This window comes from Anticarsia gemmatalis, chromosome 13 (genome assembly GCF_050436995.1).
Source record: "Anticarsia gemmatalis isolate Benzon Research Colony breed Stoneville strain chromosome 13, ilAntGemm2 primary, whole genome shotgun sequence".
Taxonomy (NCBI): domain Eukaryota; kingdom Metazoa; phylum Arthropoda; class Insecta; order Lepidoptera; family Erebidae; genus Anticarsia; species Anticarsia gemmatalis.
This window is the reverse complement of record NC_134757.1, coordinates 2,239,842-2,265,696: the sequence shown is the minus strand read 5'-3', so window position 1 is coordinate 2,265,696 and position 25,855 is coordinate 2,239,842. Positions and strand designations below refer to the sequence as shown.

The 25,855-nt window shown below is 36.2% G+C and overlaps 5 protein-coding genes across 7 annotated transcripts; 3 read left to right on the top strand and 2 right to left on the bottom strand.

Moving 5' to 3' along the window:
- The first annotated feature begins 461 nt into the window (after positions 1-461).
- On the top strand, positions 462-6,322 carry DCTN2-p50 (dynactin subunit 2). Of its 2 annotated transcripts, none has more exons than XM_076121775.1 (9): positions 462-620; positions 695-891; positions 1,024-1,159; positions 1,606-1,712; positions 2,145-2,261; positions 2,484-2,559; positions 3,064-3,222; positions 3,647-3,743; positions 3,997-6,322. In XM_076121775.1, exons 1-9 carry the CDS (start codon positions 585-587, stop codon positions 4,176-4,178), a joined length of 1,107 nt encoding a protein of 368 aa, XP_075977890.1. In that variant the 5' UTR covers positions 462-584; the 3' UTR covers positions 4,179-6,322. The 2 variants fall into 2 exon arrangements, with proteins under 2 accessions (XP_075977890.1, XP_075977889.1); XM_076121774.1 differs by having other exon boundaries at positions 695-897.
- A 1,284-nt stretch (positions 6,323-7,606) lies between these two features.
- LOC142977685 (trans-1,2-dihydrobenzene-1,2-diol dehydrogenase-like) lies at positions 7,607-11,814 on the top strand. The gene is made up of 6 exons (XM_076121758.1): positions 7,607-7,673; positions 8,336-8,540; positions 9,320-9,611; positions 10,069-10,315; positions 10,592-10,745; positions 11,050-11,814. The coding sequence occupies exons 2-6, from the start codon at positions 8,336-8,338 to the stop codon at positions 11,166-11,168; spliced, it is 1,017 nt and encodes a 338-aa protein (XP_075977873.1). The 5' UTR covers positions 7,607-7,673; the 3' UTR covers positions 11,169-11,814.
- A 1,129-nt stretch (positions 11,815-12,943) lies between these two features.
- LOC142977627 (trans-1,2-dihydrobenzene-1,2-diol dehydrogenase-like) lies at positions 12,944-17,327 on the top strand. The gene is made up of 6 exons (XM_076121669.1): positions 12,944-13,058; positions 13,814-14,018; positions 14,999-15,287; positions 15,918-16,164; positions 16,623-16,776; positions 17,188-17,327. Exons 2-6 carry the CDS (start codon positions 13,814-13,816, stop codon positions 17,304-17,306), a joined length of 1,014 nt encoding a protein of 337 aa, XP_075977784.1. The 5' UTR covers positions 12,944-13,058; the 3' UTR covers positions 17,307-17,327.
- A 430-nt stretch (positions 17,328-17,757) lies between these two features.
- On the bottom strand, positions 17,758-22,505 carry LOC142977880 (trans-1,2-dihydrobenzene-1,2-diol dehydrogenase-like). Of its 2 annotated transcripts, none has more exons than XM_076122005.1 (6): positions 22,371-22,505; positions 20,496-20,700; positions 19,620-19,908; positions 19,087-19,333; positions 18,647-18,800; positions 17,758-18,512 (listed from the first exon to the last, which is right to left on the bottom strand). In XM_076122005.1, exons 2-6 carry the CDS (start codon positions 20,698-20,700, stop codon positions 18,394-18,396), a joined length of 1,014 nt encoding a protein of 337 aa, XP_075978120.1. In that variant the 5' UTR covers positions 22,371-22,505; the 3' UTR covers positions 17,758-18,393. The 2 variants fall into 2 exon arrangements, with proteins under 2 accessions (XP_075978120.1, XP_075978119.1); XM_076122004.1 differs by lacking the exon at positions 22,371-22,505 and adding an exon at positions 22,052-22,213.
- Positions 22,506-23,631: 1,126 nt separating this feature from the next.
- On the bottom strand, positions 23,632-25,623 carry RpL27 (ribosomal protein L27). Its single transcript, XM_076121863.1, has 3 exons — positions 25,518-25,623; positions 24,943-25,172; positions 23,632-23,853 (listed from the first exon to the last, which is right to left on the bottom strand). The coding sequence occupies exons 2-3, from the start codon at positions 25,159-25,161 to the stop codon at positions 23,668-23,670; spliced, it is 405 nt and encodes a 134-aa protein (XP_075977978.1). The 5' UTR covers positions 25,162-25,172; positions 25,518-25,623; the 3' UTR covers positions 23,632-23,667.
- Positions 25,624-25,855: the final 232 nt, after the last annotated feature.

The following is a 25,855-nucleotide window of genomic DNA, read 5'->3' as shown; positions in this document are numbered from 1 at the left end:
AGTTTAGTAAAAATTTAAATCATCAGATGTTTCTGAATACGCGGAATTTTAAATGAGTGGCGATGAGCGGAGATTTAGGTTGGAAATTTACAGCACAAATCATTTTTCATATGGTCATAATCATCTAAATGTTATGTATCAGTTATTTCGTAATATTGCAAGTTTATGCTTTTAATCCTTGCTCAATTACCTAGCTCTTTTGTGTTTTACTATTCTGATTTCTGAAATCTGTAGATTTCAGAACGGTATAACACTTCATTACACGTTGCAAACTATTTTAAATAAATCGATTTTAGTAACTCTAACCTTGTTTAAAAATAGTAAAAAAAATTATCATATTCTGAAAAAAGATAAACAGGGTCCGTGAGTAGTTAAATACGTGTTAGTTATTTTATTATTGTAAAGTTTCATTACTTTCGAAACAATCTTCGAGCCTTACATGACTATTATGAGTAAAGAAGCGTTAATGTCAAAATGACTGATCGTCCCGTTTTTCAGTGACGTCATTCGTATAAAAATTAAATTAAAATCAATAAAGATACCGTAATAAAGAATATAAATACACACAATATAACTAAGTAAACATGGCAGATCCCAAATATGAGAATCTCCCCGGCATAGTGAGTGGAAATGATATAAACAAGTATAATTATTGATTTTGCCGTGTGGTGTTGATTTTATTTTGTAATTATAGGCTTATGACCAACCCGACGTATACGAAACTGGCGATTTGCCTGAAGCTGACCAGCCTGACCCAGTGGAGGAGGAGGATAACGAGAATATTGAACAATTACACCTATCTGTGAAGGATTCATTTAATAAGTTCAAAGGCAAATTCTTAACTGGCACAGTTGACTTTTCTGATAGACTTAGCAGAAAATCTCGAATTGGGTACAGGTAAACGTTTATAGAATAAAGAATTCGTATAAATACATTTTTAACAGAGTAAAAATGCAATTGTATTAGCCTTCATTAAAACTTGCCATCACAGTTTCTTTGTGTTAATCAACATTTTGATTCTAGGGCTGGGGAGTGGGAGTTAGCGGCGGAAGGTGAGCCTGAGACTCCCCTGGAGCGTTACAACAGGCTGCGGTGTGAATTCTCAGAGTTACTTGAACAAGTTACTGAGCAACAGAACAAGGCCACTGAAAGTGAAAAGGTAATTAATAAAAACTGCCTATTTGCATCATTTATAAAGTAAAAACCTTACAACCAACAGCATTAATATATAGATTTAATTATAAAATCTGTATAAAAACATTAAACTAACGTAGATTGACATTCCTTCACAACAAAAGTTTCACTTTTGTAAGCATTCTGATTGATGTGACTTGAAATTATTGTTCCACTAACTCACTCAATTTCACCAGTAATACAATAATAATATAACTGTACTACAGTCTACGATTATGACTGTTGTTAAAGTTGAATTCAATAGAAAACCAGGAACCAATAAGCTTATAAAAAAATGTTTTTTTAAGTCATATGTCATGTGCATCTTATACTTATGTAAGTTAATGAAGGTGTATGGAATTGACTTTATCTTAATAATCCATGCATCTTTTGGTTGGTGACTATGCTTAATACAGGGTGCTTTATTTATAGGATGAGTACACAAAGTTGGCGGTCCAGATAAACTCTACAAAGAAACTTCTGGAAGAGTTGAAACTGGAGGAAGGAGAGCTGATTGATCCTAAGGCTGAGAAATTAAAGTAAATATAGTATCTAATACTTTACTGTTCTAGGATTCACACCACTGTACTGAAGAACTATTATGTATCTGAGTTGACAACTATTTGATAGTTGCAGTACATTGTTACTTTCCTTAATGATGGTATTCAATATGTTTCTTAAAGCAGCAATATACTGCATAGTGCCTAGTACTGCCTAGTTGTCTACTGAGATACACAATATGAGTGCTGGCCAGGTCAGGCACTGTAACAACCTATGTACCATCAAGATCTGTTAAAAAATTATAATAACAGTCACTCACAACACTGAACATGCCATATACAAGGTACATTAAATATGTTGACTGACAATTCTTATAAGATTACTTACAATTTATTTCATTAAAAAATGTCTGTATCATATTGTTATATTTTAAAAGTTTAAAGTTTTTTACATAATCAAATGGTTTTCAGGGAGTATTTATCAAGTAATGGTAAGAAGAAGCAAGGTGAACTGGTGACGGCACATTTGAAACTGAAGCCTGAGGTCAATCTAGCTTATACTACTAGGATAGCACAACTAGAACACAGGTAAACTACCTATCTAAATATGTGACATAAATGTTCCTTAAATATAATGTTAATGTACAAATTCTGTAAATCTTACGTGGGTGACTACTAGAAGTCACAACTCTTTAAAAATATAGTTCATCCATATATCATTAAAATTTAGAAAAAGAAATTAAGCTATTGAGAACTACCATATGCCCTGTGGCTACAAAATTCCATAATACAATCATGGTCCTTTGGCAGGTTACACAAATTGGAACAGGCAGCTGGTGTCAGAGATGAGGAAGCATTTAGGAGACTGCAGGCAACTACTGGGCAGGTTTGTATACTATATACATGCTTATTTATTAGCACATATTTGCTTGGAATACCTACTTACATTTTAAAAGCCTTCTATTTATATGAAACTAAGTCAGTTTCACAACTTGTAAATAATTATCGTTTAACTTATTAGGTAGCATTTCCACAGCTGTTTTCATACTCTTGGTCAATTCATCTATTGGGTATATTATCTGACTACTGGGTATATTATTCATAATGTCCTCCTAGCCGATATACGGCTACAGCGGGCGGTCAGTTTCAGTGAAACTGGCCATGTGCAGGACTTTGTTTATAGTGTCCAAGTGTGTGCACAATACACAGGTACACTCTCTATTCCATCACTCTCATAGTTTGGTGGGACGGATAACCGACACGACCAGTGAGAGGTCAGGCGCAGGACCGACGGCTTTACGTGCTCTCCGAGGCACGGAGGTCTTCGACCTAAATATTAATATTATTCATAAGTGTGTAGTGTAGTTATAAAATATTTTGTCATGTACAGGCGACGTTATGTGGCGCAGCATCAGCTCTGGCGGCGCAGACATCGCTGCTCCGCGCGGGCGAGCTGGCGGCGGCCGAGGCCCGCGTGACGTCACTGCGGACCAACGTCGAAGCGCTCAAGGCTAGCGTCAAGCCTGCGGACCCGGAACTTGACGCCAAGGTATAATAACACGTGCTCACACGTATACGTGAACGTATACATACGTATTTTGAAATAGGTGCACGCATGTTGGCGATAGCTTTAACCCGTACAATTTACTTGTACACGCATATTTTTTTTCCTTCGCCTGTTTTATCGTCCCACTGCTGGGCAAAGGCCTCCACTCTCTTTTCCAAATCCCCCTATCGGCGGCAAGTTCCGACCAGTCCTTTTCAAATGCGTCCAGGTCATCCTGCCATCTCCGTTAAATATATATGTAACACGCATAATGTAATATGTAAATTGTTTTTGTATTCTTTCAATAAATTACGTGTTTTAGTTAAGTGTTTTTATATAAAAAAAATTATCAGATGAAATGAGCATCCGTATTCTACCATTTTAATTTTATGTATCTAAATTATTCATAATTTATTTTGTTTCATAGGTGAACGAGTTATACAAGCTGTTGAAACAAATCGACGGTATTTCACATTCCGAGATATTAGAGCGTATGGAGGCGCTGGAAGCTTTACATAACCAGGGTAAGTTATTGTTATATTTTAAAATTTACGAATGTATATTCCCGGTATTTTCCCTGATGTTAGTGTTCCATTACTGATAAAAAAATTTAACGCAAGTTTCATTAATGTGCTCATAATTCATTACAGAATATTTTAAAATTAATTATCTGTATTATCCTTAATGTAAGATCACTGAACCCGACAGTTCTAATGAAATAAAAACTCATGTTCCTGTTAGTAGTCTTAGTTATCTAAATGTACATATTTTCCACAGCGTCAAACTTCGGCAAATCGCTAACAGAGTTAGAAACACTACAGACTACTATAGCGGGTGGAGTTCAGAACAACAAAGAACTACTTCAAGGTGTGCAGGAAGTCTTCGCTCACAACGTGGACAGTCTTCATAAGGAGATCAAGAAACTAGACGAAAGAATCGCAAAGATGGCCACCGCGTGATTGTCTACCACTTAGTTCTATGGTGCTGTTTCAAAATATATTAACCCTCATATTTATAAATACACTATAAACCTATTTTAGTTAAAATACTACTATATGACGTTTTCTCTCTTTCATTTCGCTAAGGAGTGAAAGAAACAAAACTCTTTATAAGCCTTGAACAACTTCATATATTTTTATTAATAAGAGGGTAAGTTATCAGCTTTTTTCTTGACTGTTTTAAAGCATTGTTTAATAGATTGTAGTCTTATGTATGATAAAGCCGTTTTATTTTCTGTTCCGGTCTTAGCTTTGTAAATTCGGCTTGTGGGCTAGTTATTGGGTGATTAGATTCAGTCTATGAGGCTAATTTTAGCTTGACAATTTAGGCTAAATTTAGCTCAATGAATTGGTACACTTTGGCGTTAGTTCTTGGCTAAGTTTAGCGTAATAAATAAAGCTAAGTTTAGCTAACTCATTTGGCTAATTTAAGCTAGTAATCGGCTAACTTTAACCTACAATACTGAGATATTAGAAGCCTTATAAATTGGCCGATATGAATCAAATGCGTTTACTATTATGATGCAAATTTTATCAAACTACACTATGAACTTCCCAATTTCAACTTCGAAATCACGCGGTTAGCATAGGCGTTTGAAGACTGACGTTAAAGTAAATTGGTAGCTATGCTTTGTTTAGTGCAATTTACATGAAATTCTAAGATCTTATTGCTTAATATTATACCTATACTCAAGTTTAGAATACAAGAAACTGATAAACTCCTGTAAAAGAAGACCTGATATAGTTTCAAAGAAAGCTCTTTGATAAAATAATATATTTTCAAACATCACCATTTAAGGGCCTTCAATAAACATAAGGATTCTCGCACGATTTATAAGCATCGCGCGATTTAGCAATAATACCTGCTTATTATATAAAGGTCTTACACAAAAGTATTTAAAAGTTATTCTCGAATGACTCAAAGTCTAAAATAGAAAATAAACCATATTGATTATTTTAATTATGAGTACTTAAGCCACTAATCCATAGGCGTTTTACGAGCCAGACGTTCCTCCAACGTAAGCGCAGCGTTAACGCAGCGTCAACGTCGCGTTTGTTGGCAAACAATACTGGCCGAGGTCGCAACCTGTTAAACTAAAAAATGGTTACCTACTAACGACACGAAAATATCTTATAATTATATTGCTCACGAACTAACATTGAAATTGTATTAAAAGCATTTAAGTGTAAACGTTTAGAAATGAATCGAAGAGACTAATTCTTAACCATCAAGTAATTCAGGCGGGAAAAAAATAGCCTAAAAAATATTATGGCATAATAAATATTACAAATGAAATGAGAACGCATGAAGTTGCCCTGAGCTTCCTTTTGTAGCCCGCACTACCCGTACTAAACAAATTCGTTTAAATAGATTACACATTCCGTTGCATCTAAACACACCGACTTTTGTTATTGCTAACACTAACTAGAGTAATCTGTGCCTCGATTCTCTACTACTATCGACTACCGATAATCTGATCAGCGTCTCTGACGAGTGTCGTAGGAAACATTTTGGCATTGGCATTTGGCAAAATTTCGATAGCTAGCCGGTTCTCGGTAGTCGATAGTGGTAGAGAATCGAGGTACTGTGGTCTGACCACTGGTAGCGCGATTCTGTACAACTATCTGTATTAGCGCTCTGGCGAACGTTGTAGAAACAATTTTGGCATTACAGTCTAAGTAGAGAGCCTTGTATCCGAGGTGTGCGGGAAATAGAAGATATACATTTAGAATATCACTTATCCACTGAATTATTGTCTATCAGTTACGGCATTATTTTTAATTATAGATCATTAGATGCGTGCCAAGGCTCTCTACTAAGTTATTGAACAAAAAATGACAAATAAACCTGCATTTCTCAATAAATTTCTTTATTAAAAATTAAAAATATAGCAGAAAAGGTGAGTCTTTAAAATTATATTTAAAATCTCACACACATATTATTTTGCAGTTACTAAACGCAATTGTTGATTTAGGCATGTTTGTATTTTTATACGGTTTATTTCAAATGTTGAACATTCACTAATAACTTGTATCGTACGTTATTTGTAAGAATAGAATGCTTAAGAGAATATAATTTATTTAAATAAATTGATTATGTAGCTAAATAATGTTTTAATATTAAAATCCCTATCATAAAATTGAACTGACTTCATCCGGCTATAGTATAATTTTATCCCGTTGAGTCCATTCCCATAAGAATTTTAATCCCATTGATCCCATACATACCTTGTTCCGACATTTACAAACTTAAAAAAAAAAACAATTTACTTAGTTGTTAAAAAGTTATGCATATCGGTGATTCATTTTCATCAAAAAGGTACATAGATCGAAAAATAAAAGAAATGACAAAATGAAACAACGTTTGTTAAGCCTTTTTAAACTGAAAAATAGAAAATACGAGTAAGTCTATAAGGCTACTATTACTATAATGTCATAGGAAGTAGGGAATTATAGAATTTAAAGTGCCAAAGATTTTGTTCTAACACTTCATTAATATTCAGTCCAATTACAGAATAACATATGTTACATGAAGATATACTTAACTAATCAAGATATGTATTATATTGGGTTTTTTCGATTTTCCGCACCATTAAATCTTTGTACCTATTAATTCTATCTACACTTTTTGCACACGCCACGTAGTTACATAACCCTTGAGAGGCGAATTTCTGCCTGCCATATTAATTGATAATCTTTAATTGCTTAAATGTGGTACTTTAAAAGTGTTAACAATTGGTATCAAAAGTTCAACACAATTGCCAACCGTTCTGGCATGCAAATGAGAACATTGTGGTTATACTTAAACGAATTTATGTTACTTATTATGTTATAAATTAAAGTAAACTAAACATGAGATCAATTGATTGATGGCTCTTTCATGAAATATCAAATTACTGAGAAGGCCATTGTAAGCTCACAAAGGTATTCTGATATTTACTTACTTCTTGAAAAGACCCACAACAGTCGCAATCGCCCGCGGATTCGTCGCCGTGGACTTTGCTTTCCCGTTTATACAACATTTTCTATTGCTGCTCCATTCCTTTTAGGCATAGATTGATGTTGTATAGCCCATGTTGTGTGGACTTCCTCAACAAATAGACTACTGATCACGAAGATTTGTCTGCAGTTCCAAGAATCTGTTGTCTGTCTGTCTGTATAAATGAAGCAACCAAAAGGGCTACTAAGAAGGTACCTAACTGCATATTGTTCCTAGCTAAATTTATCCCATCTAGATAAAAAAAACGATTTGCAAACTTCAAAGTTACATATCCATTAGCCAGTACATAATCACATAAATGTCCCATTAGCAATCTCAATAATACTTATCTAAAATGGCAGCCCACACTTTGATATAGCAACACAGTGCTGATAACAAACGTCAACGACAATAGAAACTTCGCTGAGCGCAGATTAGTACTCATTCAACAAGGCTCCTTGGAAGAAACCACCAATGTGAGTACACTTTTCATTGTAATAATATTTTTTTTGTTTTTATCAAAGGAACTCTGTTAAAAATTACTATAGGTCAGTGTATTTGTAGCACAAGCAATAAGTTCGCCGAATTTCATAACATCATGCCGGCTTCTAAACTTTTTGTCATGTTTTGTTTACTCTTAAGTAGGTATTTTAAACAAAAAAAAACATTGTGCAATATACAGACAAGCATAAATTGCGCAATGTTTATTTTTTGTATTTTCCGTCGAAGTTCATACTCAGACTTCAGACTTATGCAGTGTAGGTACTTGAGTGTACACTGGTTCGATTACCGGGTACGCAATATATTTTCACTGACGTCGTTGCGCAGGCGCTTGGACGGATTAAACATAATTTTTGTCCATGAACTGGGGTACCACCCAACATGTAATCGAGAAAAATAATGAGTGTGTACATTCATTAAAATGTGCGTACCCGGTAATCGAACCCGTGAATCGTTCGTAATTTTGACAGATAATAGATAATACCTGCATAAACGTAACTAAAAACTGACTAAAATCCAGTTCATATTCAACAATATCGATGCGTGTTATGTACACGCGTCGATATTGTCGATTCATTACAATTTCAGAACACTTAGAAACCGTATTGTTAATAATTTGAATATTTAAAAATTTCAGATGTCTCTACGTTGGGGTATCGTGACAGCTGGAAATATCAGCCATGACTTCGTGAACGCTCTCAACAGTTACCCTGACAAGGGAGACCAGGTGATCGTCGCAGTCGCCGCCAGGGACAAGGGCAGGGCTGAAGCGTTCGCTAAATTGCACAACATTGAGAAAGCGTACGGTTCTTACCAAGAATTAGCCGCCAACAAAGACATAAGTACGTTACCCATCTCTATCTATCCATCTATCTATCTATCTATCTCTTCTGTCTTTCTATCTTTTATAACATAATACGTCTGTAGAGAGGTCAATTCTGTACATTGAATATGTAATTGGGTTCTTCAGTAACGGAAACTGATCCTAAATCTGCAATTTTTTGTCTGTTTGTGTGTCTGTCTGCCCGTCTGTCTGTCTTTATGTTCCAGCATCACGTAAAATCTTTCCGATAGAATGCCCTAAAATTTGTTAAAGGCGTAGAATAAGTATTGGAGCAACATATAGGACACTTTTCATCTTATAAAAAGTATAAGATATCTAGAAAATTGCAATGCAATGCAAAAAAGTAGTAGAAATCGCAAACAGGGAGGTTTCAGAACAACTGAAAATGTAAATTGCAAAACTCTAACGAATACAACGGGAAGACATATACGCGCGCGGGGCCGCACTGGTCAGCTGTAAACAATAAATGCCTGTATCTTATTATCTGATGTTCAAGGCAACGAAGACGATTCATTATCAGTTCCGATGTACGATTATGGTGTATCTGCTTGTCCATCGTTCATAGCACCATACAATTTGTTTTTAAATCACAGAAGTTAAATCATGCGTGCCTTGACTTAAATTGATAACACATTTTATCTAAACTACTATTCTACTATCTTATATCACATTAACCATCTTTGTTAGCTAAAAGGATACTTTACTTCCTAATAAAATTGAAGTATTAAGTTCCCAATTTCTTGTTATTAGTTACCAATGCATATTATTCTATCACAGATGTCGTGTACATCGGCGCAATCAATCCTGACCACTACCCTATCACTAAGTTTTTCCTCGAGCACGGCAAACACATTCTATGCGAGAAACCATTCGCTTTAAATTTGAGACAATCAGAAAGCCTGATAAAACTCGCTAAGCAGAAGAATCTGTTCTTGATGGAGGCTATATGGTCGCGGTTTTCGCCTGCCTACATTGATTTAGAGAAGGACATTGCCGCTGGGAAGCTTGGTGACGTCAAATTCGTTGAAGGCAACTTCGGTCTCGATTACGGTGACTCTGAGAGGATGAAGTAAGTTTTTGTATTATTTATTTTGATAATTAAGTACTTAAATATATTATACACTCGGGCATTCGGCCTTATATATTAATTTCGCAAATAAGTGCTTTCTGGAATTCTGTTCCATTTTAACAGGCGCATTAGGCCCCTCGCCCACGGCGACTTTTTGTAGCAATGCAGCCACTATGCTGTCGCGCGTAGCATCGGTAAAGACGCAAAGCGGTCGCTAACTGTGTACGGGCCCGGATTCAGTCGCGATGCAAACGCGATTCAGTCGCGATGCAAACGCGATTCGATCGCGGTTCCCACTCACGAGCCGCCCCGCATTTAGGCACAAAATTACAACTAGAGAACGTTTCGCTTGGCAAAACTATCGTTTTAGCAGTCTCACCTATGAAACTAATTCTAAAAAAGTGTTGTTTAAACTATCGGTCTAGCCTTGATCTCATTCGTATTTCTTTAATTTTAGACATAGGGAGCTAGGTGGTAGCGCAATACTGGATATTGGCATATACCTTCTGCATTTAGCACAATTCGTGTTCAAAGACGAGCCTTCCAAGGTCACGGTGTCTGGCAGCCTGTACTCGAGCGGTGTGGACGAGAGCGAGACTGTCATACTGGACTATCCTGGCGGTAGACGCGCCGTACTCAACTCTCATACCAGACTAACACTACACAACAAAGCCACGATTTATGGCACAAAAGGACGGGTTACCGTAAGTGTGGTTTTTGCTAATTGTATCTGTGGTTAATAGAATTTTTAAGATACTTCTTGAGATTAAATCTCTCTGAAATATACTGACCTGAGTAGGCCTAAGTTTCCTCCAGAAAGTATTTTTATGACCACTCAATATTGTCACAAGTATTAACTCTACGAAAAAAAGAAGCGGTATTAAATCTTTATAAAAAGATTTGTATCCTATCAGAAATCACAGACTTATTTTAAAAAAAAAAACTGTTTTTGGAACCTAATAGTTTATTTAAATTTCCAGCTGGAAGATCCCTTCCATTTCCCGGAGAAGGTGACGACGGTAGATGGCAACACGAAAGAGTATGTGCAACACACTACAACCTTACCCACTAACTACGGAAATGACGCCGGCTTAGCGTACCAAACGCTAGAGGTCGCTAGGTGTATTAAACAAGGTTGGTACTTTGTAATTTCCTATTGTGATTATTTTTCTTTAATTTGTTTTAAGATCGGAGTTAACGAATCCATTTAATGTTTTTATGTATTATATTGAATTGTGTTGCCTAGTAGTCTTTCGGCCCAGCAAGTAGTTTGTAAAGTATTCGCGAGAATTAAAACGGTCGCTGTTTCTCTTCTTTTTTGCAGGCTATTCTTTGTTTTCCGAACAATTGATTATTATTGGTTCTAAGATCTATTCTAATTTAAAAATAATGTTATGACACTTTTCTAACAATAAATGGTACATTTAACTCATTCCAGGTCTGATCGAGTCGCCACGCATGCCTCACAAGGACACTCTGTTGTTGGCCAAGCTCATGACCGACATCCGACACCAAGTCGGCGCGCGGTTTGATGCTGATGATGAACAATATCCTTAAATATACTAATATTTAGCACATTTGTAATCTTCAAGTTAATTTGCTTATATCATCTCTAGGTATTATTAATAAGAAGATGTGTTGTGTGCAAAATGTACTCTGTAATTGGACTGGAATCTAACCTTCGACACTTAATTTTTTTTAATATGTTGCCTGTACAAACAAACATGTTTATTTATATTATGTTAACTCATAAAGTTAAAGAAAATGAGAACCAAACCTTTTTGACTTTTAATTCTATATTCTAATCTTCCTATGATCATTTTAGTCTTACGCACATAATAACTAACAAAAGAGGAAAGGGCATGTATTGCCATTTCATTTTTCATTGAAGATGGCTGTTGCCAAAGTCAGCCGAAGACATTTAACGCACACTGAAATATGAAAAGGAAAAAAAAGAAACAGCGAACGTTTTATTTCTCGCGAATACTATACAACCCCATACCGGGCAAAATATAGTATTAGGCAACACAACACAATATTATACATAAAAACATATTATTAAACATTTAGTATTGACTCCGATTTTTAATACACCTAGCGACCTCTACCGTCTGGTACGCTAAGCCGGCGTTGTTCCCGAAGTTACTGGGTAAGTTTGTAGTGTGTTGTACATACTCCTTCGTGCTGCCATCAGCTCTTGTCACCTTCTCCGGGAAATGGAAAATACTTCCATTTCCCGGAGAAGGTGACAAGAGCTCTACCTCTAACTGAAAATATTTTTTTTATAATTATATAATAATGGTGATGGTATAATTTATCACCCTGTCAAATTGTAACACCATTTGATAAGCATTTATAAACAGAAAAATAGAAAATACAAAAATACGACTACAATGATGATAGGAAGGAGGAAATAGTAGAAATAAAAGTGCTAAAGATTTGGTTCTCACATATGATTCAACTTTTTGAGATGACACAATGATGACAATACACAAAAAACTTAATTTTGATGACAAGAATAAATTTCAGTCCAATTACAGAATACCTATGTTACATGTAGATATACCAAACTTATCAAGATATGCATCATAATGGGTTTTTTCAATTTTGCGCACCATATTAGTACCTATTAATTCTACCTACACTTTTTGCACACGCCGCGTAGGTATGGGTAATTGGGTACATGTCTTTTGAGGCGATTTTCTGCCGCTTTTGACTACGCAAATCGAGTAGATACACAATATTAAAGAATACAAAATACTCTACAAATAAATAAATATTATTGGACAACTCACACACGGTCATTTGATTCTAAACTAAGTAGAGCTTGTACTATGGTAACCAAATAACTGATAAACATAGTTAAATAGGTACTTCTATTCTAAATACATACTTATATAGTCACATTAACATCCAGGCTCAGCACAAATACTTACTCCTGCTCATCACACAAAGATTTGTCCAAGGTGAGATTCGAACCCACCACATGCGGCGCTACGGTTATTGCGACGATGTGACCACTTTAACCACTGTGCCAAACGTGCAGTTGAATGTTTAAATTCATTTTCATACGAGGAACTTTACAAAAATTGCGCGAAAAAACAAATTTGATGACTTTTGACCTTGAAATTTTATAGATGCGCACACCCTACCATGTGCAACTTTTGAGACAATTTTTTGGTGTTAAACTTACAAGTATTTACAGACTTACAGCTGGGTATCTTGAATTCCGAGATCCTTGCCTAATTTAAGCTTAAATGACTGGACTATTATCCAGTGCATATTTAAACAAATGCCCCATTAGTTATCTCGATAATACTTATTTAAAATGGCAGCCCACAGTTTGATATAGCAACACAGTGCTGATAACAAACGTCAACGACAATAGAAACTTCGCTGAGCAGTTTCGTACTCATTCAACAAGTCTTCTTGGAAGAAACTACCAATGTGAGTACACTCTTAATTTTAATATTTTCATAATATTTTTGTCGCTTAAATTCAAGGAACTCCGTTGAATATAACAAAAGGTCAGTGTATTTGTAGCGCTAGTGTACTTTAAAGTAATTATTTAATTTATTAATTATTTTATTTATATTGTGTTAAGATTTTTTTAATTTACCGGTTAAACGGCGCCGGTCACATATGTACGTAAATAAAAACTTATGTAGAAACATATACCTAACTATGAACGCTGTTACATCAACAATGTGCCGAATTCTCATAAATAACTATTTATATTTTCAAAGAATATTGATGAACTTAAATTTGCTAGCAATGATTTCGCAGAATTTCATAACAACATGCCGGCTTCTAAATTGTTTGTCGTGTTTTGTTTACGCTTTAGTAGATATTTTAGACAAAAAATAAAACATTGTGCAATTCATAGATTCAACACGCAAAATTGCGCAATGTTTATTTTTTGTATTCTCCGTCAAAGTTAGAAGTGACTAATGCAGCGTACACTGGTTCGATTACCGGGTAAACAAAAATAATGCTCAATGCGTTTACATCCTGTGCAACGACGTTAGCGAATAAAGTGCTTACCCGGTAATCGAACCCGGAATCACTTCGTGGTTCGTACATTACTTTAACAGATAATAGATAATACCTACTTAAACGTAACTAAAACCTGGCAAAAATCCGGTTTACAATCGACGATTTCGATGCATACATTTAATAATTTGAATATTTAAAAATTCCAGATGTCTCTACGTTGGGGTATCGTGACAGCTGGACTGATCAGCCATGACTTTGTCAATGCTCTCAACAGTTACCCTGACAAGGGAGACCAGGTCGTGGTCGCAGTCGCCGCCAGGGACAAGGGCAGGGCTGAAGCGTTCGCTAAATTGCACAACATTGAGAAAGCATACGGATCTTATCAAGAATTAGCTGCCAGCAAAGATATAGGTACGTTACCCATCTATATCTATCTATCTACATCTTCCATCTATCTATCTGTCTTCTATACTATAATACATCTGTAGTAAGGTCAATTCTGTACATTGCATACATAAAAAAGCATTAGGGGCAGTTAAGCAACGGAAACTGATCCAGAATCTGCAATTTATAGAATTTTTCTCTGTCTGTCTGCCTGCCTGTCTGTTTCTCTGTATGTTCCAGCATCACGTAAAAACTGCTGGATTAGAAGCACTGAAATTTGGTATAGGCATAGAATAAGTTTTGGAGCAGAAAAGATAGACTCATAGCAAAGCAAGTTGTGAGCGCATTTTCATATTATTATAGGCATTATTATTATTATGATAGTATCAGGCGCAAATCTGCGCGCGCTCAAACGAATAGAAATACAACAGGACGCCATTCACGAGGGTACTGGTCAGCTAGTTAACAATAAGTGCCTAGGTATATATTATTATCTGATGTTCAAGGCTACGAAGACGATTAATTATCTGTTCCGATGTACGATTATGGTGTATCTGCTTGTCCATCGTTAATAACACCATACAATTGTTTTGAAATCACAGAAGTTAAATCATGCGTGCCTTGACTTAAATTGATAACATTTTTTATTTAAATTACTTTTCTGTAATTCAACTATCTTATATCACAATAACTTCTGCCCGCGACTTCGTCCGCGTAGATGTTGAAGATATTCCACGGGATCTCGTCCCCGCAATAAAGAGTATTCTATGTTTTATTCCGGGATGTATTCTATCTGAATGCCAGATTTCTTTTAAATCCGTTCACCCGTAATAGTGTGATCTAATAACAAACATTTTTCAAACTTTCGCATTTATAGTATTAGTATAGATAGGTACCTAGGCTCTGTATAATATTAGTAGGACTCTAAGACCAACCATCAGAAAAAGATATATATTACTACCTAATAAAATTGGAGTATGTTACTGATGCAAGTTATTCTATTGCAGATGTCGTGTATATCGGCTCATTAAATCCTGACCACTACAATCTCACTAAGTTATACCTCGAGAATGGCAAACACGTTCTATGCGAGAAACCATTCACCTTAAACTTGAAACAATCAGAAAGCCTGATAAAACTCGCTAAGCAGAAGAATCTGTTCTTGATGGAGGCTATATGGTCGCGGTTTTCGCCTGCCTACATTGATTTAGAGAAAGACATTGCTGCTGGCGAGCTTGGTGACGTCAAATTCGTTGAAGGCAACTTTGGAATCGTGTGCGACGCTGAAAGGATGTCGTAAGTTTCTAGTTCTATTTATATTTATAAGTAAAACAGTAATAATATATTTACACGCTCAGGCTAAATTAATTTCACAAATTAGTGTTTTCCGGATTTCCGTACATTTTTTACAGAGAGGAGCTAGTGGCTTAGTTTGCCGAGGTAACTCTATAAATGGGGGACCATCTTTACATATCGAGTTACTCCGTGTTTCGGATGGCACGTAAAATTGTGGGTCCTGGCTGTCATTTTCGAAGTTCTTTGACAGTCGTTAACATTTGTCAGAAGCTTAAAAGTTGGACAACCAGTCTTACAACAGTCGTGTTATATGCCAGGCAACTGGGTTGATCAGATGTTCAGTCGCTCCATGTAAAATACTGGTATTCAGCTGCATCCGGTGAGACTGGAAGCCGACTCCAACATCGTTTGGAAAAAAGGCTATAATATTATGTATATACTTACTTCTTACGCATTAGACATTTCTGGATTTAGGCACAAAAGTATTCCACTATAAAACGTTTTGCTTAACCGAACTATAGTTTTAGCAGTCTCACCTAAGATACTAACTAGCTCTAACAAAATGTCATACAGAATAATTACTCTTCTTGATTAGACTATCTAGGTCCTAATTCTCTTTTCTATTTACAGCAAAAAGGAGCTAGGTGGTGGTGCAATACTGGACATTGGCATATACCTTCTGCATTTAGCTCAATTCGTGTTTAAAGACGAGCCCTCCAAGGTCACGGTGTCTGGCAGCCTGTACCCGAGCGGTGTGGACGAGAGCGAGACCATCATACTGGACTATCCTGGCGGGAGACGCGCCGTACTTAACATCCAGAGCAGATTAGCTCTACACAACAAAGCGACTATTTATGGCACAAAAGGCCGGTTTACTGTGAGTATTGTCACTATTAATATCTGTAGTTGATAGACTTTATCAAATCTTATTTGAAACTAAGTGCCTCTGAAATTGACTGCCCTAAGAAGGCCTAAGTTTCCCCAAGAATGTCTTCGTTATTAAGGCAAAGCGAAGCAATATAATCACAGATTTTCACTCTATACAAGACAAAGAAATGGTCCAGATCGACGAAAAGAGGTAGTTCATTTAGAGCACCCATTCGAATAGCACCTTGGCGAAAAGGACCTAGCCTGGTCCACGAAAGGCACCCATCAATATAATATGTATTTGGCAGGTGCTATTCGAACGAGTGCTCTAGATGGACTACCTTGACGAAAAATCCATATAAAAAAAATAGTATGCCAGACTTAAACGGTATCAGATTATATCAAAAAACCTATTTGCTTTTTCAGGAAATCTCTTTTTGGATTCTAATTGTATTTATTTATTTCCAGTTGGAGGAATACTTCCATTTCCCGGAGAAGGTGACAAGAGCTGATGGCAGCACGAAGGAGTATGTACAACACACTACAAACTTACCCAGTAACTTCGGGAACAACGCCGGTTTGGCGTACCAGACGGTAGAGGTCGCTAGGTGTATTAAAGAAGGTTAGTACTATGTAATTTACTATTATTTATCGTTATTATTATGAGCCTATATCGTCCCACCGCTGGGTCAAGGCGTCCCTCAAAGCTTTCCATTACAAACGATCTCCGGCGGTCTGTAAATATTATTCTTTAATGTGTTTTTTGATCGGAGTCAAACACTAAATGGTTTTATTTATTTCTTATGTATTATATTGTGTTGTGATGCCTAGTATGCCTTTAAGCCCGGTATGTAGTTTGTAAAGTATTCGCGAGAAATAAAACATTCGCTGTTTCTCTTTTCTTGCAGCCTGTTCTTTGTTTTTCCGAACAATTGGTTATTCATTATTAAATCCCTCTGAGTTGGTTCCTAGCTCTAGTCTAACTTGGAATTAGTGTTAGGACACATTTCTAACAATAAATGGTACATTTCAGGTCTGATCGAGTCACCACGCATGCCTCACAAGGACACTCTGTTGTTGGCCAAGCTCATGACCGACATCCGACACCAAGTCGGCGCGCGCTTCGATGCTGATGACGAAGAATATCCTTAAATATACTAATATTAAGCACAATTAATATTTATTTATTTTTATGCATTAGTAATCTTTAATTTAATTCGCCTACATAACCTATTCTTCATTCATTTCTTTACATATTACGTGGTGACACCGCACACTACAAACTTACCCAGTAACTACGGGAACGACGCCGGCTTAGCGTACCAGACGGTAGAGGTCGCTAGGTGCATTAAACAAGGTTGGTAATACTACGTAATTTCCTATTGTGAATATTATTATTCTTTAATGTGTTTTATGATCGGAGTCAAATACTAAATGGATTTATTTTTATGTAATTTTAGTGTTGCCTGGTACTTTCTTTCGGCCCATTATGGGGTTTTTCTAGTACACGCGAATAATAAAACGTTCGCTTTTTTTAGTTATTCCGTGAGTAAGACTGTAATGATAATAGGAAGGAGGGAATTATAGAAATAAAAGTCACAAATGTTTGGTTCTAACATTTTATAAACTTTTTAATAGATAACACATACATCATTTGCATAATATGTTTGTATGGAAGGTTAGATATCAGTCCAATTGCAGAATACCTATGTTACATGTAGGTATACTTAACTAATCAAGATATGTATCATACAGTGATATTTGATTTTGCACACCGTAAATCTTTATATTAATAGTACCTACCTACACTGTTTTTTGCCCGCGCAATGTAGGTATTCTTTTAAGAGGCCATTTCCTGCCCCTATCGACTACCTAAAAAAACAACTCAGCGCTACTTACGTCTGCACCAAGAACTAGTACTTTTAAAGTTTAAAATTATGCCTAACGCTTGCTACTATACAAATTACTAATAGCGAGCGCTTGATAAATACTTAAAAAAATTGTTCTTTCGGTTAACGCTAGAGGTCACTGTACAAATTTTCACACAAAATCACTCGATTGTCGTTACTTTAATAGTCCAGTCCAATTGTAATCGAAAAGCTCCTTTTCGCTAATTTCCACAGTGCATTCGAAAGTAAGCGGGCATGTTAAATAATATTCAATGAATCAGAAACCAAAATGGCAAAAAATAAGGTAAGCAGATTAATTTAAAGATTACAAGTGCGTTTTATTTGTATATTTAGGGATATTCTTCATCATCGACATCGAAGTGCACTCCGAGTTGTTGACGGATGTTTGCCACGAGCCTGGCCAACATGAGAGTGTCCTTGTGAGGCATGCGTGGCGACTCGATCAGACCTGAAATATTTCAATAGTAATGTAGTTTTAGGCAACACAGCGCAATATGATATGTACATAAAAACAAATCCATTTAATATTTGACTCGGATCTATAAGATAAATATTCACAATAGGAAATTACACAGTACCAACCTTCTTTAATACACCTAGCGACCTCTAGCGTCTGGTACGCCAAACCAGGGCTGTTCCAAAAGTTGTAATGTAAGTTTGTAGTGTGCTGCTTGTACTCCTTCGTGCTGCCATCTACCGTGGTCACCTTGTCCGGGAAATGGAATGGATCCTCCAACTAAAAATATAAAAAAAAAACAATTCGTTTCAAACTTCAGATCTTCTGAAAAAGTAAATAGATGATTTTTGATAGGATACAAATCTTTTTATATGGATTTAATAACGTTTCTTTATTTTGTGTAGAGTGAAACCTGTGACAATATTGACTAGTCATGCAAATAACGAAGAAATTCTCGGGAAAACTTAGGCCTACTCAGGGTAGTAAATTTTACAAGGATTTACTCTCAAATAGGATTTGAAAAATACTATCAACTATAGAGGCAAATAGTGACAACAACACTTACGGTAACCCGGCCTTTCGTGCCATAAATAGTGGCTCTGTTGTGTAGTGCTATTCTGCTCTGAGTGTTGAGAACCGCGCGTCTGCCGCCAGGGTAATCCAGTATAATGGTCTCACACTCGTCCACACCGCTCGGGTACAGGCTGCCAGACACCGTGATCTTGGAAGGCTCGTCTTTGAACACGTGTTGAGCTAAATGCAGAACGTATATGCCAATGTCCAGTATTGCGCCACCACCTAGCTCCTTTTTGCTAAAATAAAAAAGTACGCATGAGATCAAGGCCGGATAGTTTAATCAAGAAGAGTAAACATATTGTTACGACATACTCGTATTGTTAGAACTAGTTTCATAGGTGAGATTGCTGAAACGAAAGTTTGGTCAAGAAAAACGTTTGATAGTTGTAATTTTGTGCCTAAATTCAGAATTTCTAATACGCCTGTAAAAAATGTATCAGAATTTCGGACAAATAAGGCCCATTGCCCATATTTATATAGTGATGTATTTATTTACGAAAATAAATAAAACAAGGAACTTACTTCATCCTCTCAGCGTCGCATACGATTCCAAAGTTAGCTTCAAGGAACTTGACGTCACCAAGCTTGCCAGCAGCAATGTCCTTCTCTAAATCAATGTAGGCAGGCGAAAACCGTGTCCAGAGAGCCTCCATCAAGAACAGATTCTTCTGCTTAGCGAGTTTAATCAGGCTTTCTGATTGTTTCACGTTTAAGGTGAATGGTTTCTCGCATAGAACGTGTTTGCCATGCTCGAGGTACATCTTAGTTAGAGGGTAGTGATCAGGATTTAATGCGCCGATGTACACGACATCTGTGATAGAATAAAATACATCCGTAACTAATTAAAAATTAAAAAGAATTGAGTACCTACTCCAATTTTATTAGCCATTTGTGCTCACCGGTCGGTAAACGATCTGTGGGTTAAGCAACCGTTGGCGCGGTCATTCAATAGATGGGTGACCGCATAGTGGTATTTGAGCTGGGCGTCTCCGTGCTTCGGAGGGCACGTAAAAAGTCGGTCCCGTCTGTTATCTACTAAGGTAACAGTCGTTAAGCCATGTCAAAGGCCTTCGGGCGGCTTGAACAACTTTGACACTAGGTTGACCACTAACCATACGATAAGAAGATTAGCTAGCTAAGTATCCTTTTAGCTAACGAAGATGGTTAATGTAAGATACTATAGAATAGTAGTTTACATAAAATGTGTTATCAATTTAATTGGATTGCGATTTGTCACGCATGATTAGGCTTCTGAGATTTCAAAACAAATTGTTTGGTGTTATTAACGATGGACAAACAGATACACCATAATCGTATAGCGGAAACCGATAAATTGTCTTCGTTGCCTTGAACATCAGATAATAAGATATAGGCATTTATTGTTTATAGGTAACGTACTTATATCTTTGTTGGTAGCTATTTCTTGATAAGAACCGTACGCTTTCTCAATGTTGTGCAATTTAGCGAACGCTTCAGCCCTGCCCTTGTCCCTGGCGGCGACTGCGACGATCACCTGGTCTCCCTTGTCAGGGTAACTGTTGAGAGCGTTCACGAAGTCATGGCTGATCAGACCAGCTGTTACGATACCCCAACGTAGAGACATCTGCAATTTTTTAACATTAAAAAGTACGGTTTTTGAGAACACTTTTTAAAAATGTAATGTGCAAACACATATCGATATTGTCGATTTTGAAACTAGATTTTTTTGACAGGTTTTAGTTACGCTATGTGTATGTATTTTACATTCATGTTCAAAGCTACAATTATCCACGACGTGAACCCGGGTCCATTAGCGGGTACGCACTTTTTTCTTTAACGTCGTTACACAAAAAAGTTGGCTGTAAACATATTGGCTATCATTTCTATGAACTGGCGTGAACTATGTTTATAAAATACAAAAATATTTTATATCAAATAATGCATACTAATAATTTTATTTTATTATAATGCATACGTAATAATATTAATTATTTTTAAAATTCACCTGACTGAAACCGTAATGTACACACTCACTGTTTTTCGTTTATATACTCGGGTACCGTTTATAGACAAAAATAGTGCTCAATGCGTTTAGCGCCTGTGCAACGACGTTAGTGAAAAAAGTGCGTACCCGGTAATCAAACCCGGTCACGCTTCATGGGTAAATTGTAAGAGAAAACAAAAATAGAAAATTGCGCAATTTATGCGTGTTGAATCTATTAATTGCGCAACTATTTATATATTTTTTTAAATATCTATTTAATCGTAAACAAAAAATGTATATATGATATGATATAACAATATGATAGTGATCTATCAACGCACAGCCCAAACCGCTGGACGAATCGGGCTGAAATTTTACATGCAGTTAGATGTTATGACGTAGGCATCCCCTAAGAAAAGATGTATTAAATTCTACCCTTAAGTGGATAAAATATGGCATGAAATCGCTTATGAAACTTTGTTAATTTTATCGTTATAAAATTGACAAAGTTTCATTTCGGCCTGAGTCTTTGTCTGCATAAAGTTACTATGTCGTGATCCTTTAAAAAGGATTATGATAAATTCCACCCCTAAGGTGATAAAGTTGGGGATGAAAGTTTGTATAAAGCTTCCCGATCGATTTAAAATTAACATTTTAAATCGATCGGGCTGAGACTTTGCATGCATAAAGCTACTATGACGTTGGCATCCCCTTGAAAAAGATTTTGATAAATTTTACCCTTATGGGAATAAAATAGAAGTAAAATTTTGTTTAATTCAAAGATTGTCGACTGATTGAACTAGAATTAACCTAGATTCACACATAGGATTATTTTTACTACGGGAAACCTTTTCACTCGGACGAAATCTCAGGAAGCTAGTCTTAAATAAATCTTTTAAAATGTTTGGAATTTACAACATCTCAGCGCATTGGTGATGTAACAGCGTTTATAGTCAAGTATATGTACCTACATAGGTGTTTATTTACATACGTGTGTGACCGACGCCACTTGACCGGCAAATATAATTATATCAAGAAAATTTAACACGAGTAAGTAGTTAAGATAGGAGCTAAGATGCTGCTTTATCTTAACGCATGTAGGTAGTAAACTGTTATCCGAGTATGCATTTATCTGCATCCGACAAATTATAATAGTGAAGGATTCAATTGATTCATTATCGATCCACGAATGTAATCAATAATTGTTTTAAGCTACACCAGCGCTACAAATACACTGACCTATTATTATATTTAACGGATTTCCTTTAAGTAAAGCGCAAAAATATTATTAAAATAAAGGGTGTACTCACATTGGTGGTTTCTTCCAAGGAGACTTGTTGAATGAGTACGAAACTGCGGTCAGCGAAGTTTCTATTGTCGTTGACGTTTGTTATCAACACTGTGTTGCTATATCAAAGTGTGGGCTGCCATTTTAGATAAGTATTATCGAGATTGCTAATGGGTCACTTGTGTAAATATGCACTGGATAATGGATATGAAACTTTGATCGTTTTTTTTATCTAAATGCGATGCTAGGAACAATATGCAGTTCGTACTTAGTAGTCATTTTAGATGCTTTATCTTTATTTATAATCACGGAATAACTAACGCAAGAGGAAGGGGCATGTAGGCGTGGTGCACATACCATATGAAGTATGATTAGCTATACCTACCCTAGTACTTACATCAGCTTCGAATTGAAAAAATATAGTGTTGATTAGTCCATTTGTGGAGCAAAGTACTATAACATCGCGCTGTGCCTAAGAGGAGAGCAGCTATAAAAGAAATGGTGATAACAGGTAAAATAAAGTCCATACGGACGAAGTCGCGGGCCGCTGCGTGTTTCTAATAAAAGTAAATATTGTGGCTGCCTTTAAATGACCTCGGCATTTTCCACGTTGTTGTATAACGTGGTACATTTTTATAGAACAATCAATACAGCCACATTAGCACAATCACAAACAATTAATTAATAGTACTTATCAGTACCTACTCGCCCGGGCTGTTACTTTACACGAAACCTAAACAAATAGTAGGCACAGAATAGCGTTTCTCGGAAATCGCTCTATCTCTTGATGAAAGCTGCATGAACATCCGTTGAGGAGATTGAGTTAATCGCCGAACCGATAAACACGCTGTGGGAGAGACTTAATAATAATGTACCTATGCAGTGATAATTTGCTACTGTTTGGGTAGGTATTTCTGTACTTTTAGCCAACACGCATAACTCCCTGCAGGCGCAAGCAAAAGTGTATGAAATACATCTGTACCTCACTTTTGATAATGTTAGCAGAGTTAACAATTATTTGTCGATCGCACAAATAATTGTTCTGCATGGGAATCGAACCCACGACCTCCCGACGCAATGGTAGCGCCATGGCGACCTAAACCATTGTGCCACGGACGCAGTTATACTGTTTCACACGATCTCTAAATATCTATCCAGTAGTGTATCCGATGACGACAGTTGTTTTCATGCATATACTAATCACTTAATGCAAATAGATTACCTGACAGTTATTAATAATCTGTGAAACTAGCCCTTAATTAAAAAGAAATGAAACAACAAACTACATTACTGTCGTAATGTTTATTTTTTAAAATTACTTAGAACCTAAGCTTCTGGAAGAACCACTTGTTCTTCCCGCTCTTGTATCTCTCTTCGAAGCGCACTCTTGTGTTGAAGCGCAGCTTCTTGCGTTTTGCGGGGTCCTTCAGGTCCTTAGCGCTGAACTTCTCGAAGCTGAAGTCTACGGAGTAACGGGTGGGCATCAAGTGGTTGTAGTTCACCACCTGAAATTAGAACAATTCATTATTAAATTATTTGTTCAACCAGAGCCTCGGAGACTTGGCAGGCATCATTTATGCAAAGAATAGATTACTGGAATAATATTAAGAATGGTTTGCGCCTGAATGAGGGCTTTAATTTCTTTGAAATAATGAAGGTAAACAAAGAATCCTTTCAATAAATTTGTACTAACATTTCAATATAACTTCAAATTATTCACATTGAACAAGTGAAGAGATATTATAATATATGTAAAACCAAGACCTTCATACATTGGGGTTTAATTTCCTCCCGACAAACACAGACAAAATAATGAATATAATAGCAAAGGTAAATATGACTTCTAGATATCATTTTAAAATTGAAGTATGTATACTAAATTCACCTTGAATTTCACAGTTAATAAATATAGGTGAAACAATGGTATAAATGCAGTTGGTTAATCAAATTAGAGAAATGATTAGTTTCCAAAAACCATGGCCTATGCCTGGTTTCTTACTAACATTTAGGGGTGGTTTATAAATTCAATCTGTTTTTTAATATGAGTTATAGATAAACTTGTGCTAAATGTCTGTCAGGAACAGGGGGGTAAATGATTGTTCTTGATGCGTAACTTGTTGCATATCGCTCAAATTGGCAATCATGATTAATGTGAATAATATAATAATATGCACACACAATGGTATTACTGCTGACTCAATGTAAAACAGATACTCTGCGATGATAATGTGGTTTTTATGCATTTAAACCCTATATTAGTCTTCATGGCATGAAATTAGCACTTATATTATATTTATTCGAATCCAGAAAGACGATAGAAAGCTATAATACATGGAGTTTTGATATGTATAGATTGTTTTCACAATGATTGACTATTGACCGCTACTGTAGTAAATTAGATTGATGTCAGGCATTTTAATGTGTTAATTACTACTAGACATACAGCAGTTGGCATAACTGTCCAATATTTGTATCACTTTTGAGGTTAGACTACTTTCAATGTTTTTCTTTCATCATCAGTCGTGGTATTTTTCCCTCGTTTTGACAAAACAATAATTAAAGTGTTTGTATTTATCTGTGACAGTGAAACTCACCTTGACGAAGGGCTTGACTTTGGAGCGCTTGTGGATTTTGTTTTTGCCCATCCTCTTGTGCACTTTGCGGGGATATCTGTCAATGCCGGCGACGAAAGCGTGTCCGTACGGCTTCTCCGATGTGCCCTCATCGTAGTTTTTGACGACGATCGCCTTGCGGCCCGCGTACCGGCCACTGAGGACCAGCACAACCTTACCTGGCTTCATAATCTTACCCATTTTGGGTGAATCTGAAAACAACAAAACTAACCTTCAAAACTTTGTTTCTATGGTTTATCAACCGTAAGAATTCTTAACAACACCGAGGATTTGAACTAAATACACTCGAGACACATGCGTAGAATCAGTTAGCACTGGCATATGCGCATAAATAACATGATAACCACCACAAACTGTGTGAACAACACCAACTTGGATTTGTATTTTTATGAATAAATTCTTGGTGGGATTGAGAAATATAAACACTGATATATCCAGCGAGTCACACTTTTCATATACGAGCTGATTTTAGCTTCATTAGATTCATCATATCACAGATTTTTATGGATATTTTTATAAAAGATCCCGAAACTCACATTCCGTATACCCGTCGACAGAAAAAGAATCAGTGTTGCTGAGATCAAAAATATTTTCTATGACAGTGACAGTTCAATCATACTTTAATTTTAATTGGCAACATTGATAACAGTTATGTCAAATTGCCTTACCGAGATACGCTCGAATACGGTTTTATGTAAATCGACTAAAAAAAATTGCGCTGAGCGAGTTAAACGAATAGGTGCAAGAATAATTATTTATGGCGCCATTTTATCAAATGTTTTATTGAGCGCATTGCTATTTGATAATTTGCCATTATTTTTTTAGTTTATAGCATTTATGATATTTTGTATATAAATGAAAACGTGCGGAAGAT